General features: G+C 37.7%; 1 protein-coding gene across 3 annotated transcripts; it reads left to right on the top strand.

Annotated features, from left to right (window-relative positions):
* Positions 1 to 13,538, top strand: LOC132645235 (serine/threonine-protein kinase EDR1). Of its 3 annotated transcripts, none has more exons than XM_060362093.1 (14): positions 1 to 616; positions 1,766 to 2,188; positions 3,722 to 3,825; positions 5,556 to 5,695; positions 5,804 to 6,703; positions 7,530 to 7,570; positions 7,868 to 7,936; positions 9,224 to 9,324; positions 10,443 to 10,521; positions 10,628 to 10,726; positions 11,124 to 11,192; positions 11,640 to 11,689; positions 12,698 to 12,874; positions 12,968 to 13,538. In XM_060362093.1, exons 1-14 carry the CDS (start codon positions 200 to 202, stop codon positions 13,101 to 13,103), a joined length of 2,805 nt encoding a protein of 934 aa, XP_060218076.1. In that variant the 5' UTR covers positions 1 to 199; the 3' UTR covers positions 13,104 to 13,538. The 3 variants fall into 3 exon arrangements, with proteins under 3 accessions (XP_060218076.1, XP_060218075.1, XP_060218077.1); XM_060362094.1 differs by adding an exon at positions 1,450 to 1,508 and having other exon boundaries at positions 540 to 616; positions 5,556 to 6,703; XM_060362092.1 differs by having other exon boundaries at positions 5,556 to 6,703.
* Positions 13,539 to 15,900: the final 2,362 nt, after the last annotated feature.

The raw sequence follows: 15,900 nt of genomic DNA, 5'->3' as shown, positions 1-15,900 counted from the left end.
TCCTTCCCCTTTTTCACAGTCAAATAGAAATACGACTCTCTAGAGAGAGAGAGAGAGAGAGAAGAGTGTGAAGACTAACAGCAGTAAAGAGATATACAATACAAACACACACACATATATATGTAAATAAATAAATAAATTTAGAGAGAGAAACTGAAAATTACCGTATGATATAGAGAGAGAAAGGAGAAGCCGAACGATGAAACACATTTTCAAGAAGCTTCACCATCCAAATCGATCAAACGACACCGTTCAATCTACTTCATCATCCCCTGTATCATCATCATCATCATCTTCACCGTCCACGTCATCTGCTACCGATCATCGGAATTCCAGTTCCGTTTCTCAATCACCGTCGAATCCGCCGTCAACTACGGCGGCTGTATCTTCTCCGGCGAATATTCCGACGATCAATCGGCAACAGGATTATTATACTTCTGAGGAAGAGTATCAAGTGCAGCTTGCCCTAGCGTTGAGTGTTTCATCATCGCAGTCTCAGGATTCTTCATTCCCCTGTGTTGATGTTAATTCAACCAACGGTCAGATACGAACCGCTGCTGACTTGGCACGTGAGAGGGAGGATGCCGCTGCCGACTTGCTGTCGAGGCAGTATTGGGTAAATTTTTGAGTTCTCATTGTTGTTGAATTTGATTTGATTAGTTTTGCATTGATAATTAAGCTCTGATTGTCTTATTAAAGGGAAACTTACCCGAAATGTACACTTCAGCCATCTAGTTTACCAAACATGGCTGAAGTATATACTGCCTATACACTTCGGCTGTATAGGTAGTGTATAGTATATGTATATTAAGTGTACTTTATGCGCTACCTATACTCTGTTTACATATTTTGTAAATTAGATGACTGAATGGTATTTGACTGTAATTTCCCCCCCTATTAAACTTGCTATTTCTGATTAGTTGAAGTCAAGTGAGAATATCGCCTTATCTGCCGTTTTTATGCCCTTTTGCAGTGTCGGAGTGGTGAAGCACTTTGAGTTGTAAACTTTGCAAACAATGTAACTTGTAGTCTGTAGAAAAGATTAGATTCAGTAACTGAAGAAGGGTTAGCCTTTTTCTTAATAAAGCTAATGATATATTGATGGAGCAGAGAAAGAAAAAGAAATATATGATTTGGATGGATGATCATGGATGACCAAGATACGGAGTATTAGTTTATATTGGGCGTTTTTAAGCAAAAATGTTCAACTTGGGGTGCTGATTTAGTCAAAGCTCAAGAGCTGCAGCACCTTACTGTCTATAATATAAATTACTTTTATTTGTTATATTTCTTTATTTTTTAAATAGAAACCTGACAAAGGTACTGTTTGTTGAGGATATTTAGGTATTACGTGTTGTCTTTTTTCCTTTTTGACGGGGATGCGGTGATCTTGCAAAGTTGCAACCACATTTTCTTGTTTTAGCTGATTTGAGTTTATATTTTCCTTAGGAGGATACTTAAGGTTCATAGGACTATGACTAGCTGACATCAGATGCTATTTTTGACTGGTAAGGCACATGATTTTTGTTGGGTTCAAGAGGATTTGACTTGTTATCTGTCGTTTGCTTAACCTTGAAGATTTGAATAGGTTCTTTTCCTCACAATACTTTATCCAAATGCGTTTTTCTTTTTTGTGCCTCCCTCTAAAAGCTTAAACTTTGTATACTTTGCTAGTAATATATGTTTCTATCGAAGATGATTTTCAGTTTGGTTCTCATAATATGGTTTCTAATCTTTTGTCTCACTTACTTTACCCTCTTATCAGGATTATGGTGTGCTGGACTATGAGGAGAAAGTTGTTGATGGTTTCTATGATGTATATACTCTCTTTTCAGATCCAGCAAGTCGCGGGAAAATGCCGTCTCTTACTGAACTTGAAACAAATCCTGGGAGTTCTAACTTTGAAGGCGTGATAATTAATCGGAGAATTGACCCCTCCTTGGAAGAGTTGATGCAGATTGCGCACTGTATTACATTGGACTGCCCTGCCAGTGAGATTAGTCTGTTAGTACTGAGGCTTTCTGAACTTGTAACTGGGCATTTAGGTGGGCCAGTAAAGGATGCAAATGCCATATTGGCCAAATGGATGGAAATTAGCACCGAGTTGAGGACATCACTTCACACCAGTGTGCTACCAATTGGATCCTTAAAAACCGGGCTTTCACGTCACCGTGCACTGCTTTTTAAGGTGATTATCATAGTTAAATGTTATGCCTCTTTCTTTAATTGGGACAGAGGGATTGAATAACTTCTTGCGGTCCATAGTAATAACAAGCATTGGACAGAGGCAATGTTAACTAGCTTTCCGTTGATTATATGCTTAATTAATGTTTGAACAGTGCTCTCTTATATTTGGCAATAGTAGTCTTGGATCTTTTTGGGTAAAATACAATTTCTTCAACATTTTAGGACTTCTAAATCATGATAGTAAACCATTTATTTAACTGTTAGCCATGATGGGCTCTTAACAAGGAAAACTTTAAAGGTAGGAAACTACACTTACAATATAAAATTCTCCTTCTGCCAAAATCTGTTTGATTTATCATAGGTAATATAGATAATAAGGCTATGCTCTTAATGTAAACAATGTAGGACTTTTGAATCGGGACAACGAACCATCTAATTTACCATTAGCCATGATGGGCTAACATGGAAAACTATAGAAGTAGGAAGCTATACTTACAATTTAAAAATCATTTTCCTGAAAATTCCAGTTGATTAAGTATGTTCTTTATGTAAATATCTATGCAATAAACTTGTTTCGTTGATTTATCTAGTCTCGTAAACCAATATAACAATGAAGACTAAATAAAGTTTTAATTGGCAATTTAATATTAGCAACCACTAGAATACCATGTCCTGGAGATTTCTTCAACAATTCATTCATGGTATCTGAGGCGCTCAAGCCTCTGTTTTATGTTTTATGGAGTTAGCATGTTTTGCGGGAAGAAGTAAGCACTTTTTATAGCTCACAAGAAACCTTCGGTATCAGTCTTGCGATGACCAGCTTGTAGTTATATGCCCTGAACATGTTATTTTCTTCTTTCAAGGAGCTTAGGTAAATTTGATGGTTGGCAGTTTGGCCTTTGTTGAGTTATAGAGATTTCTTAGGATACTCCACTTATTCTTTAAGATTTTTGAGTTGGACGCTGAAATATTTCCACATGGTATAAGAGCCAACCTTTGACAAACCCATTCTTACACTCATAAGTCTGTGTTAAATTGAGTTAAATGGGTGAGCCCCACTATAAGGTTATGTGAAGACTTGGGATATTTCATCTATTGCTTTAAAGTTTTGGATTAGATGTTTATACTCTTTCACAGCTTTCAATGCATTTAGCAGAAAACTGAGGAGGTACTGCCTCTCCTCTTCAAGATTCTTTAGATGTTATAAATTTACCTAGAGGTGGGCCTTAATTCCCAATGGGCCAATTGTTATGAATGCTTCTGTTACCTACCATTACAATTCAACACGAACCATGCGCATAGTCTTCTGTACTTGTGGCCTCATTCAAATGGCTCTTGACTTCTTCAACTTTCTAAGGTACTCTTTGGGAAGGGTGTGGGTAATTCTTATCAGATATGTCTGAAATAGTGGGAACTTTTGTATTGAAGTTTGCTGACGTTATGCTCTTGTGGCATTTGAGTGATTAGTCTCTTATCTATTACGATTTGTATCATCATCATCATTTTTTTTTTTTTTTTTTTTTACTCGAGGCAGGTACTAGCTGACCATGTTGGAATACCCTGTAGACTTGTTAAAGGAAGTCACTACACTGGTGTCGAAGATGATGCTGTAAACATTTTAAAGTTACCAAATGATAGGTGAATTGCGAAGCTCAATAGCTTTTCTTAAATCTAACTAGGAGGGAACAATTATATCCAAATTTGACATGTTGCCTGATGGTATTGTGCATGTTTGAACCTTGTCAATTTGTTTACAATTCTTTTTGCTGTCGAAGTTCTTGTTGCTAGAGTATCCCACATAAGTTGCGGAAATTAGGGTTGTCTCTTTATATAGTCTTGGTATAGTCTTGGACAATCTTCATCTCATGAGCTAGCTTTCGTGATTGAGTTAGACCAATGTCTATTTTCTTTAACATTCGTGAAATTTAAAGAGCTATGATGATTGTATCAAAAGTATTATTCGTCCTTTTTATGTTTTACATTAACTATTTCTCAACATTTGAATATTATCTAGTCCATTGGTATTGGACAAACTATTGTTTGGAACTTTTATCACTATGCCTTAAATTTTAGTTTTTTAAAGCGTTTTTGTCTTAATATTTATAAAGTTGACAGGTTCTGATATTAGCTTTCCTTGTATTTTTGTGGAGTTGTTAGTACTAATTTATGTCAAAATTTGTTTTTCATCTTGTGCTATTTACGTAGTATGGGGTGAACCTCACTATGTATTAGAGAGGTCAAGTCAAATATGGCCGTCAAATGTATGGGGTGAACCTCACTATGTATTAGAGAGGTCAAGTCAAATGTGGCCGTTTTATATCCGGATAGAATGGATATCGTTGTGAAAATTTGTTTACCTTATGTTAAAATTCTCAATACTGAATTTACATCTGAAAACAGTGACTAGTTTCTTTCATGTTTGCGGAAGTCTCTCTTTCTGTAGCTAGAGAGAAGGAAGAGAATTAGTGCTTCTTGCAGTCTGAACTTTTTCTTTTTTTGAAATTTTCAAATACTCCTTGTCGCAAATGAATCGCACCATTTGATTTTTACGATCATATATTATAAGATGAGATTAGAATGTGTGTTTGTTAACCATGGCTTAATTGGAAGCATGCAATAGAGAAGAATCATATTTGATACGAGTAAGAAAGGTTCCACAAATGATGTTTGTGTCAAACTAAGACAATTAAATGGGATAGAGGGAGTTAAAAGTCTCTTTCTTTAACGTGATATGTTGTTTATTTTTTCAAGATGAAGTGTAACATTTTCTTTTTGATCAATTAAAAGTTTTCATTGATAATAACAAGGCCATCTTGGCCGTGTACAAGTGGTATACCAAAAAAAGGAGAAACCTACAACAAATGGTTCTCTCCAAAAGACACCCAATCATCTATACAAACAGGAACTACATGGGTGCACCTTGAGAAAATAAGGGACCGGAGACTACTCCTCAATTGAGCGAAGCTCATCCCCACCCCTTCAAAAGCTCTCCTATTAACATGATACATCATTCTAGGACACAAAACAAACATGGACAATCTATCCTTAATAAATGGAGCTGTTGTCTTCACGTGCTTGCACGTCTTCGTGTAATTGAGTTTACTCTTCGTGAATATCATTAGATCGATCTTGGATTGTGTCCGACGTCATTTGCTTCAAGTGTTCTGAGCTATACTCATCTATGCAATCCCATCAGACACATGATCTTTCTTCATTTCCAACTTCAGATTGCATCTCTTACTAACCGAAGCATTTGTTGCTGCAATTGCATTATTGCGCACACTTGCATGTTGCAACATTTGTGATTAATTGATTTTTGTTGCATACCTCTGTACATTTCAGCATCTAAATCAATTCTTTGCCTTCAGCGAGTTTTTGGTTGATCTCATGGGAGCACCAGGCACGCTCATACCAGCTGATGTTCTGAGTGCAAAGGATGCTTCTTTTAAATCATACAGTCCGAAATTGAACAAGATTCCAAGTTTGCCGCCCAACAGTGATTCTGGAGGTTCTTACCCGAGACAGAACTTGTTATCTAGTCAAAATTCTGGGTTAGGAGATGATTTCTCCATTAGTTCTAAGTCCGAGAAAGTTGAATTAGTTCATTCAATTTCAGATGCAGGTGGTAGCTCCACTGCTGATTCTTCAGGAATCAATAAAAGACCATCTGCTAATCAGGTGGATTGGACTTCGCCGTTAGCAATTGGAACTTCTTTGTACAAAGGGGGCCGTGGACCCAATGCTGCTGGTGATGGCTTGAGGTTGAATGTAAATGTCGTTCCATACGATCAGAATAACCCTGAGGACCCAAAAAATCTTTTTGCTGATCTTAATCCGTTTCAAATAAAAGGCTCTGGCAATGCATTGTTGCAGAAAAACCCTGGAAGAAACAAAGTCAGTGAATTGCAACAGCCAAAAAATACTTTGTTCCCTGGACGGCCTCCTGCCCCTATGATGTGGAAAAACCGGTGTGCACACAATGAGGTCCCCTGGAAAAACGAATCTGATTCTGAGGGACGTTTTCCACAGAAAAACGGTGGATCTAGTGGGTATAATACATCATCAATTGCATCTACCAGCTCAAATATACCACAGAAATCTTCCCCTGATACCTCCAGGTTACACGGAAATTCACAGCCGACCTATAGAGGAAATGATGGGGTTGCTTCCACCAGGGATAACAGTTCCAAATTATCAGCTGAGCTTGAATTTAGAAGGTTGTCTGTTCAGAACAGTCAAAACAATAATAGAGAAACAAGTCAATGGGAGGGGCATAGTTTGCAGAGTGACGAGTTAAGCAGGTCACAAGCATATGGACAAGATATGATTCTGGAAAGTGACCACATAAGAAATTTGCAAGCTCAGTCAGTAGGAACAAATATAAAATTGAAGGAGCCAGAAAATCCAACTTCTTCAGGGAATCTTGGTCCAAGTCGGGTTGATCCTGTATTTGATGATGTTGGCGATTGCGAAATTCCATGGGAAGATCTTGTTATTGGCGAGAGGATTGGTCTTGGTAAGCCTGTTTTTGTCCAGACTGAAATATCTTGCGATGACAATGTTGGCATTGTGCAAATGCATTCAACCCTCCTATCATTTATATACAACTACGTCTCAGCCCAAAGTTTCATTAAGATTTATACTTCCTTGTGTGTGGGTTTTTTTTTTTTTGGGGGGGGGGGGGGGGGGAGAAAAAATAATTAATTTACCTCCATCCATTGGATGGGGAAACGAATGATAAATGTGAAATTTTCTGAAATTTCTACCTAATGCTTGTCATGGAGGAATAAATAGAGTAGATATCTGTTAATGTAGGTCTAATATTTAGTTGGACATTACTCAGTTGCTTGGTTAATAGAGGTGAAAAGAAAAAGGGCCTCAACATACTTTCTCATCTCCTTCTGCATGAATGCAATCAAAGCTTTATCCATTTAATCATTTGCTTATGGATACAAGTTATATACATTAACAGTATAAAGATTTTTTTACACTACCAGTGACTTTTAACTAGTGATAGCAGGTTAGTTACTATCTTTATCTGATACCAATTAATGCTTATCAAGAGGTTTACCTGTAACTACTTAATAAGAGACATGATTGTGTAAATATCTTTTACACTGTCAGTGCATAGAACTTAATCTCTTCGCGTATACATCTAGATTTTCTATTGAGATGTCTCTGGAAGTAATCATAATTCTGAAATTCTAGTCATATTTATTTTTAAATATGCTGCAAGATACCCACAAAAATGGATGATAATAGTTGGAAGGTTTGTAGGTAATATTGTGGGTATACTTCTAGAATGTTTTCTTCACTCTGAAGTTTTCTGGTTCCATTTTCAGGTTCCTATGGAGAGGTTTACCATGCAGATTGGAATGGCACTGTAAGTGATTTTATCTCAAATATTCCTAGGAGCGTTTAGTTTCATCTTCCTATTCGTTGATTGTTACTAGCCATGTAATTAGAATCAAACAAGTGGCTTCAAGTTCTGAGTTGTCAGTGTGTTTTTTTTATATGTCCTCTGTTGCTGGCCTCACATTTCATCACATTCCAATATTCTAATATCTACTATATTTAGACCAAATATTTTGTTATCATTAAGTGGAAGCTTTGATATTGATGTAATTGCTTGAGTGTATTGAATATTGAATGATTTTGCTTGTGAATCTGTCTAAAATAGGAGGTTGCTGTAAAGAAGTTCCTTGATCAGGATTTCTCAGGTGCGGCTTTGGCTGAGTTTAAGAGAGAGGTTTGGATTCTGCACTGTTACACTTTTAAGCTATTTGATGCGTTTGAAGTTTAAAAATCTAAGGAGTATTAGAAACATGTTCCAGTTTCCAATATTCTTCTAATTTTTAAAAAGAGGTTATGCCAGCATAGTCCCAAGATCCTGGTCCTGTCATTTTCTGGTTCTGTCTAATCACTTCTAGAACTGTACTCCGTCATTCACTTTAAAGAGATCTACGAACCTGGTTGACCACAGGAAGTAGTTCTGTGATTTTTGCATTTATGGGGTATGCTTTCATTATCTCTTTTTAAACATTATTGTGTTCTTGTGCTGGAGTTCGTTACAGCTGTAAGAATACCTTTTGTCCGTTTCAAGAGTCTGGGATTGTTCGGCCACAAGTTATATATGCTGACATAGATCTATGTGAAGACACAGTTTAAGTTGTTAATTTGACTTTTGTGTTATATTAGTCCCAAGACTCCCAACATGAACCTGTAAGAGCCGCAATCAATTTTCCCAATCATTTTCATTTTATCATGTCGTTAACTCTCAAAAGTCTTGCGAGGCTCTCAATGGTCCCACTGTCAGAAGTTTACGTAATTGTTTCAAATGGTCAGGCTTTATTGACCCTGAGATTGAATCTAGCCAGGTAGTGCTCTCATGAAAACTAAAATTCTGTGATGCCAAATATAGTAGAAATACAAAGAGAATATTAGAATGGTGGTTGAAAGTTAGTTTGATACAGAAGACATTAAAGCAAAGTTTAAAGCTTGAGTAGCTAAAAGAATTTGGATTCTTAAAAGTTAGGGAAGGTGTGTAGAATAATGTTATTAGTGAATGGTGTCAGAATTTTTGTAAAGTACCAACTTGAAAAGAGTTTTATAAAAATTGGAATGAAGTACTTAAAGGATATTTTCCTCCATTCTATTTATAGAAAGATTGACATACCGTACTATTTGGATGTGAATTAGCGTTACTGCGCATCCTTATTGTCTTTAATGCCTAAAAATGACATATGCATTAATATTTCCCATTACGAACATGACTTGTGTATCTTCCTTTCTTGTTTCAGCTTAGTTTGTCAGTTTCATTTTGGTAGGATACTTGTTTGACGAGAATCCTAGGTCTGATTTTCTAGGTTAGCTGCTAATCAATTTTGTATTTATCTTCTGGTGTAGTTCTGTTAAACTGTAATTTGAAGAGATATTCCTCTCAGACGTAATGTTTGTCCTATTTCTTTTATTTGCTGCTTAACTTTCTTCTCGTGGAAATGCATCATTAAGTAACATAATCGGTTCTTAATGGCAGGTGCGTATCATGCGTAGGTTACGGCATCCAAATGTTGTTCGTTTTATGGGTGCTATAACTCGGCCTCCCCACCTTTCTATTATCACTGAGTTCCTTCCGCGGTATGTTTGTATCTTATTTTACCTCCCTCCCTCCCCCCCCCCCCCCCCCCCTTTTTTTTTTTTTTTTTTTTTTTTTTTGATAAGGGAACCCGCTACCCTTTGGGTGTGCACAGGGTAAATCCCGCTCCTGTCCAATAGCCCGCAAACCACACAGGAGAGATAACCCGCACTAGGCAAGCCATGTGCGACGAGGTCAACCCAGAAGGCAAATCCTCTACTTTCGTAGGCAGGAGGTTTCGAACTTGAGACCTCCATTATCAAAGCCTCATGCCTTCCCTTTTTCCTTTCATTATTTGCCATCATTAGTAAGATTTTGGTTATTGTCAGAGTCAACTTATTGTATGCTACATGGACTTTTTTCCTTTGATGTACTTGTGCTGAAAAGATATGGCGTAGGTGCAAGTACTCGATGCAAATTCTTCACTATACATTAAAGTGGTAGAAGTTTAATATTTGAGTACCGCTTACTCACAAACACTTGTATCTTACTCATGTTGGTTCGGTAAACTGTTTAGGACTTAGTGTCCACTGGAACAGAGAGTGCATTGTTCTTTTATCATTGTACATAAATCCTTGTATTAATTTCCCTTTATGCAGCAAAGTAGAAGTTCTAAATTCAGGCCTAGTAAGTGTTTGTAAAAGGGGAAAAATAAAGCAAATACAGTTCATGAGTTGAGATTTTATTGATTCAAATTCAGACCTTATAAACGATGGCAGTCTCTCATATCCACTAAGCTATAACTGAATAATCTTCTAGCTGTCTTTATTAGCATTTTGTGGATGACAGATCAATGCAAAGAAGGTTTACCATTTGGATTAATTTTATTTATTATAAACCTTTGGTTATCTCACCTTGTAATTGTTTCCATGTGATATTTTTTTGAGAACCCTCCAAGAATTTTGTCTTCTAATATGACATGAATACTGCAAAGATGAATGCTATATTCTTTCGTGATTGTGTTTGATTTGTGGTACTACAAAATGCCAAGTTTTAATGTCTCTTTCAGCTAAACATTGATTAGTTATTAAATAGTATCTAATTATGGCAAGCAATTAGTGATTTTGAAATTTTTTCTTGTGAAAGATGAATTACTCATCTAAAATATCATGCTTTTCAGAGGCAGCTTATATCGGATTATTCATCGTCCTCATTCTCAAATTGATGAAAGGAGGAGAATCAAAATGGCCCTTGATGTGGTATGATCCAGCAACATCTTTACATGATCAGTGTGGCATGGTGCTTCGGACCAATTGATCAGCGTTTCTTTTGCTTATGTTGATCTTAGAGGTTCTCTTTGTGCAGGCAAAGGGCATGGATTGCTTACATACAAGCAACCCTACAATTGTTCACCGTGATCTGAAGTCACCTAATCTTTTGGTTGATAAGAACTGGAATGTTAAGGTAATTCGCTCTCAAATGTTTTCTATCTTCTTCTATTTGTTGAGTTGGTGAACCCGTAATGCTTCAGTGGAATGCTCACCAACTGCGCTAATCTTTTCTTTTTTGACTGGTAACATGTGTGTGTGTGTGTGTCTACATATATATATATATATATATATAAAAACCTGTACCATACTGCGCTAATCTTTGAGAAATCATTATAGACTTTTCTTCAATTCTACAATTCAGGACAGCAAAATGAAAAGAAAGTAATGCAATTATGCGATTTATGTTCATTTTGAAGGGGAATGTTGTACTTGGTTGTGTTTATTTCTATTAGTAACTCTGAATCCCTTTTGAACCATTCCTTAATTTATTGGATGTCTCTGGAGGGCTATTAGTAACTCTTGGAATGCAGGTATGTGATTTTGGCTTGTCTCGCTTGAAGCACAACACATTTTTGTCATCCAAATCAACAGCTGGAACGGTGAGAACAATATATCTGTTTTCTATTTTTCAGATGTGTTACCCTTACCGTGAAGTGAGAACAATATATCTGTTTTCTATTGTTTAGATGTCTTACCCTTACTGTGAAGTTTGGATTACTCCCTCCGGTTCAAAATGAGTGTCCACTTAGCCTTTTTATTTTGGTTCAAAATAAGTGTCCGCTTAAATAATCAAGAAGGAATTAGCTTTACTTTTCCAGATTTGCGCTTATTAAGTGCTAAGTGATCAGATCCCAATGAGTCAAGTTAATAGTAATATGCAAATTTTAATTAAGGTAGCTTAGTCAAAATATCTATTTTTTTCTGGGACTTGGTATTTTCTTAAGGGGTGTGCTAAAGGCTAAGCTGACACTTATTATGAACCGGATGGAGTAATAATTTTCTTTCTTCACTTAATTATTTTCTAACCTAGTCTTTTCATTCCATAGCCTGAGTGGATGGCGCCAGAAGTTCTCCGCAATGAACCTTCGAATGAGAAGTGAGTTAACATTTACTTTACTAATTCCTTATCGCTGATAGTCTGTGTCGAGATATTCTTGTAGTTCTTTTTTGTTCTTTACAAATTTGACCTTTTTGTTTTTATGTCAATCTTCTGTTAGGCATGCGTGCCATTGTTCATCATGTTGCTACTAGTTATTACCTTTGTTAAGAAATAGATTTTGGGTCTAAAACAAACCCCAAAAGCTAGCTCATTAGTGAGGATTGCCTAAGACTATACAAATAATGAGACAACAGCCCATTGACCCATTCCCTCGACCAACCTGGGAATCTATCACTTCCTCGCATGCCCAAGGGGACATCTTGAGTGGGGACAACATAACATAGGAGCCCTTTAGGAAATAGACCTTGGGTCTAACTCAAGCCCCAAAAGCTAGTTTATGGATGAGGATTGCGAAAGACCATAAAACAAAACAATCCCATTCACTCGATCAATTTGGGACAATCTAACAACCTATAGTGCCTTGTATAAGACCCAAAAATGGCGGAAATTTTTCAGTGAATTTCATTTCTACTTGGCTAAAGTTGAGTTTTGAGATATGTATGTTGCCCATGGAGCTGGACTGCTGCACGGTCTCTGCAAGTATGAGAAGGAATTGTTTTCTTATATTTACCAACATGGCAAGTGTCATCCAGGATAGAATTCTTGGTTATGTAGTTCCAAACTTATAAAAAAAAATAGCTAATATAAACTGAAGGAATTGTAGTGGCGTAATCTGTTTGCTGAACTCTTTTAACACTCTGTATCTTAATTTTGATAGACGTGGTTTCCTGAATGAACATTTTCCTTTCTGGAATTCGTTTTGATTACATAGGATGGAATTCTTGGTCACGTAGGACCGTAATGAGCTCATTTAGCCTTCTCCAAAAAAGAAATGAGCTCATAGATGGCAAAGCTTGCAACCTGCATCTATTTTGCAGCAGATTTTGTACTTGTTGAGTTCTCCATGCTTATGTTCCTCAGCTAAAAAATTTGGTCACTTGACAGGTGTGACATCTACAGTTTTGGTGTCATTCTATGGGAACTTGCTACCTTAAGATTACCTTGGAGTGGGATGAATCCTATGCAAGTGGTGGGAGCTGTTGGCTTCCAGAACAAACGCCTTGAGATTCCAAAGGAACTAGATCCTATAGTAGCAAGAATAATATGGGAATGTTGGCAAACGTAAGAGTGATATGCACCTTCAATATTCTTTATGATTTTGTATTTTTTTTTCCCCTCAAGAATGCTAATTAACTCGTACATGTATATTCCCAGTGATCCAAACTTGCGTCCATCATTTGCTCAGCTAGCAGTGGCTTTAACATCATTGCAACGACTTGTCAGTCCTTCCTATGTGGACCAGCCGAGCTCCCATTTGCCACAGGAAATCTCTGTAAATTCTACCCCGTAAATTTTCTCGACTCCCTCAAGTGCTGATCGTGGCGGATCATTTTATATCTGGGAAAGGGATGGTTTTAGTTTTTGTTTCATTTCTATGCAAAGACGTAAGGACAGAGACTATCTCTCGGCCAAGTGAGGTAGATGGTGCTTGTTGAGCAGAGAGATGCTTTAGGAAGATAAAGCAAAAGCAAACTTGGTAGTGCGCTTTAAATGTGTCGTTACTTGTAACTCTTCTTGTATAGTGGCTTGTGTATAAGTTGATCCCAAAGGGAGCGGTTGTCTTTTTGAGATGTATATTCTTAATGACCATAAATTCCTTGGTTGAGCCCCCCTTCGAAATAACAGGGTGGCGCCTGTAATCACTTGTCACATGATCTCTGTATAGTCTATACAACAATGGCTAAGTTGCCACTTACAACGAATATATTATTGCCTTCAAACTGTACCATGACTCGTGTATTATGCCAATAACACCTCCCTTGGTTAAAGAGCACTGTATCTTTTCTGTATTTTATCAATTGGTCAAGTCTAGTTCGAGCGTTTCCTCCAATAACACCACAATTTACTTGGAAAAGCCAAACAACAAGAAGCCCAGTATAATCTCACCATGTGGGGTTTAGGGAGAGTAGAGTGTACGCAGATCTAACTCCCATCTTGAAAGGTAGGGCGGCTGTTTCCGAAAAACCTTCGGCTTAAGAGAGGAAAAACTAGACAAAAGGTCAGATAGGACCAAGCATATCGAAAACAATATGAAGGCAAGGAATAACAAAAGCGAGAAAGTCATGGTAGAACAATCCGGAAAGAAATGAGCATTAACTACTATAGATAAATAAGATAACCAAAGTACAACGGCCCAACAAATATAAGCAGCAATCAAATGCAGAAATCAAATGGCAATAAACAAATGAGCAAAACTACAACTACTATGGTGAAAGGATTAGCCACCTAGCCTTCTATCCTAATCTGAGTCTTCCACAACCTCCTATCTAAGGTCATGTCCTCGTGAGCTGAAATTGTGCCATATCCTGTCTAATCACCTCTCCCCAATACTTCTTCGGCCTCCCTTTGCCTCTCCTGAAACCGTCCATAGCCAACCTCTCACACCTCCGCACTGGGGCATCTGTGTCTCTCCTCTTCACATGCCCAAACCATCTCAGCCTCGCTTCCCGCAACTTGTCCTCCACCGATGCCACTCCCACCTTGTCTCGGATATCTTCTTTCCTAATTCTATCCCTCTTAGTGTGTCCACACATCCACCGCAGCATTCGCATTTTCGCGACTTTCATCTTCTGAACGTGAAATTTCTTGACTGGCCAACACTCCGCCCCGTACAATAAAGTCGGTCTAACCACCACTTTGTAGAACTTGCCTTTAAGTTTTGGTGGCACTTTCTTATCACACAGCACTCCGGAGGCGAGCCTCCATTTCATCCACCCTGCACCAATACGATGTGAAACATCGTCGTCGATATTCTCATCTCCCTGCATAATAGACCCAAGATACTTGAAACTTCCTTTCTTTTGAATGGTCTGGGTACCAAGCCTCACTTCCTCGTCAGCCTCACGCGGTAAGCCACTGAACCTGTACTCCAAGTATTCTGTCTTGGTCCTACTCAATTTAAATCCTTTAGACTCCAACGTTTGTCTTCAGCCCTCCAGCTTATCGTTAACTCCGTTGCGAGTCTCGTCAATTAGGACTATGTCATCCGCGAACAACATACACCAAGGCACCTCACCTTATATTTGTCGTGTCAATTCATCCATCCCCAAGGCGAATAGAAACGGGCTAAGAGTTGATCCCTGATGCAACCCCATCATAACAGGGAAGTGCTCTGAGTCTCCTCCTACCGTCTTTACCCTGGTCTTAGCTCCATCATACATGTCCTTTATCGCTCTAATGTACACCACAGGTACACCTTTAGCCTCCAAGCATCTTCATAGGACCTCTCTTGGCACTTTGTCGTAGGCCTTTTTTAGGTCAATGAATATCATGTGCAAGTCCCTCTTCCGCTCCCTATACTGCTCCCCCAATCTCCTTACAATATGAATGGCTTCTGTAGTCGAGCGCCCCGGCATGAATCCAAACTGGTTCTCTGAAATAGACACACTTCTCCTCACCCTCATTTCCGCCACCCTTTCCCACAAAAAAAAAAAAAAAAAAAAAGAACTTCAGGTGGCCTGCTTGTGTGACCAACTAGTTTGATAGCAATGACCGACATGTGGCATGATTTGGTTATTGATCTTTACTTGTATGTTAGTTTATCTTTACATCGACAGCGGACGTAAAAGACGCTTGGCAAATGCTAACCACCAGTAATAGTGACAATCAACTAAGTTGTAATTTTAAGTGGTTGAATGACTTTCTTGGAGTACTATCATATCTTTTTCTACGTCAATCATTATCAAGTGGAGGCGTTTTTCATCTCCGTATAAACTTTCATCAATTATCTTAAACAAACAGCAGCTTCTAGTTTAGGTTTCACCGGCCATAAATCTAAGATTGTTTTATCTTACTATGTGCATACCCTATATTCTTTCACTTTTTATTTTTATTTTTTATGTTTTAGTGTGTCTCAGAAGTTTAGCATAAGGTACTTTATTCACTCGTTTGTCATCTTTCCGCTACTTAATAAACATTGAATAGCTCCGTTTGTCATACAAAGGCACTTCCAAACCAGTATAAGTGTGTGTTGTCAGGCCCAAATGTTTTCCTTTTTCTGGTCCCTTATTTTTCATAGCATCTTCTATTTCATCATTACACCTAATTCTATGGCATATTCTGTGGCATGTGATTTGTCAAACATATAA

This window comes from Lycium barbarum, chromosome 6 (assembly GCF_019175385.1).
Source record: "Lycium barbarum isolate Lr01 chromosome 6, ASM1917538v2, whole genome shotgun sequence".
NCBI classification, from domain to species: domain Eukaryota; kingdom Viridiplantae; phylum Streptophyta; class Magnoliopsida; order Solanales; family Solanaceae; genus Lycium; species Lycium barbarum.
Note: the sequence above shows the minus strand (reverse complement) of the source record. Positions and strands in the feature narration are given on the sequence as shown.

Excerpts from the sequence above, each read along its gene's own strand:
- LOC132645235 (XM_060362092.1), top strand. The coding sequence starts at position 200 with ATGAAACACATTTTCAAGAAGCTTCACCATCCAAATCGATCAAACGAC. Across the intron at positions 617-1,765 it reads TGCTGTCGAGGCAGTATTGG|GATTATGGTGTGCTGGACTA; the intron begins GTAAATTTTTGA and ends CCCTCTTATCAG. Across the intron at positions 11,690-12,697 it reads AATGAACCTTCGAATGAGAA|GTGTGACATCTACAGTTTTG; the intron begins GTGAGTTAACAT and ends GTCACTTGACAG.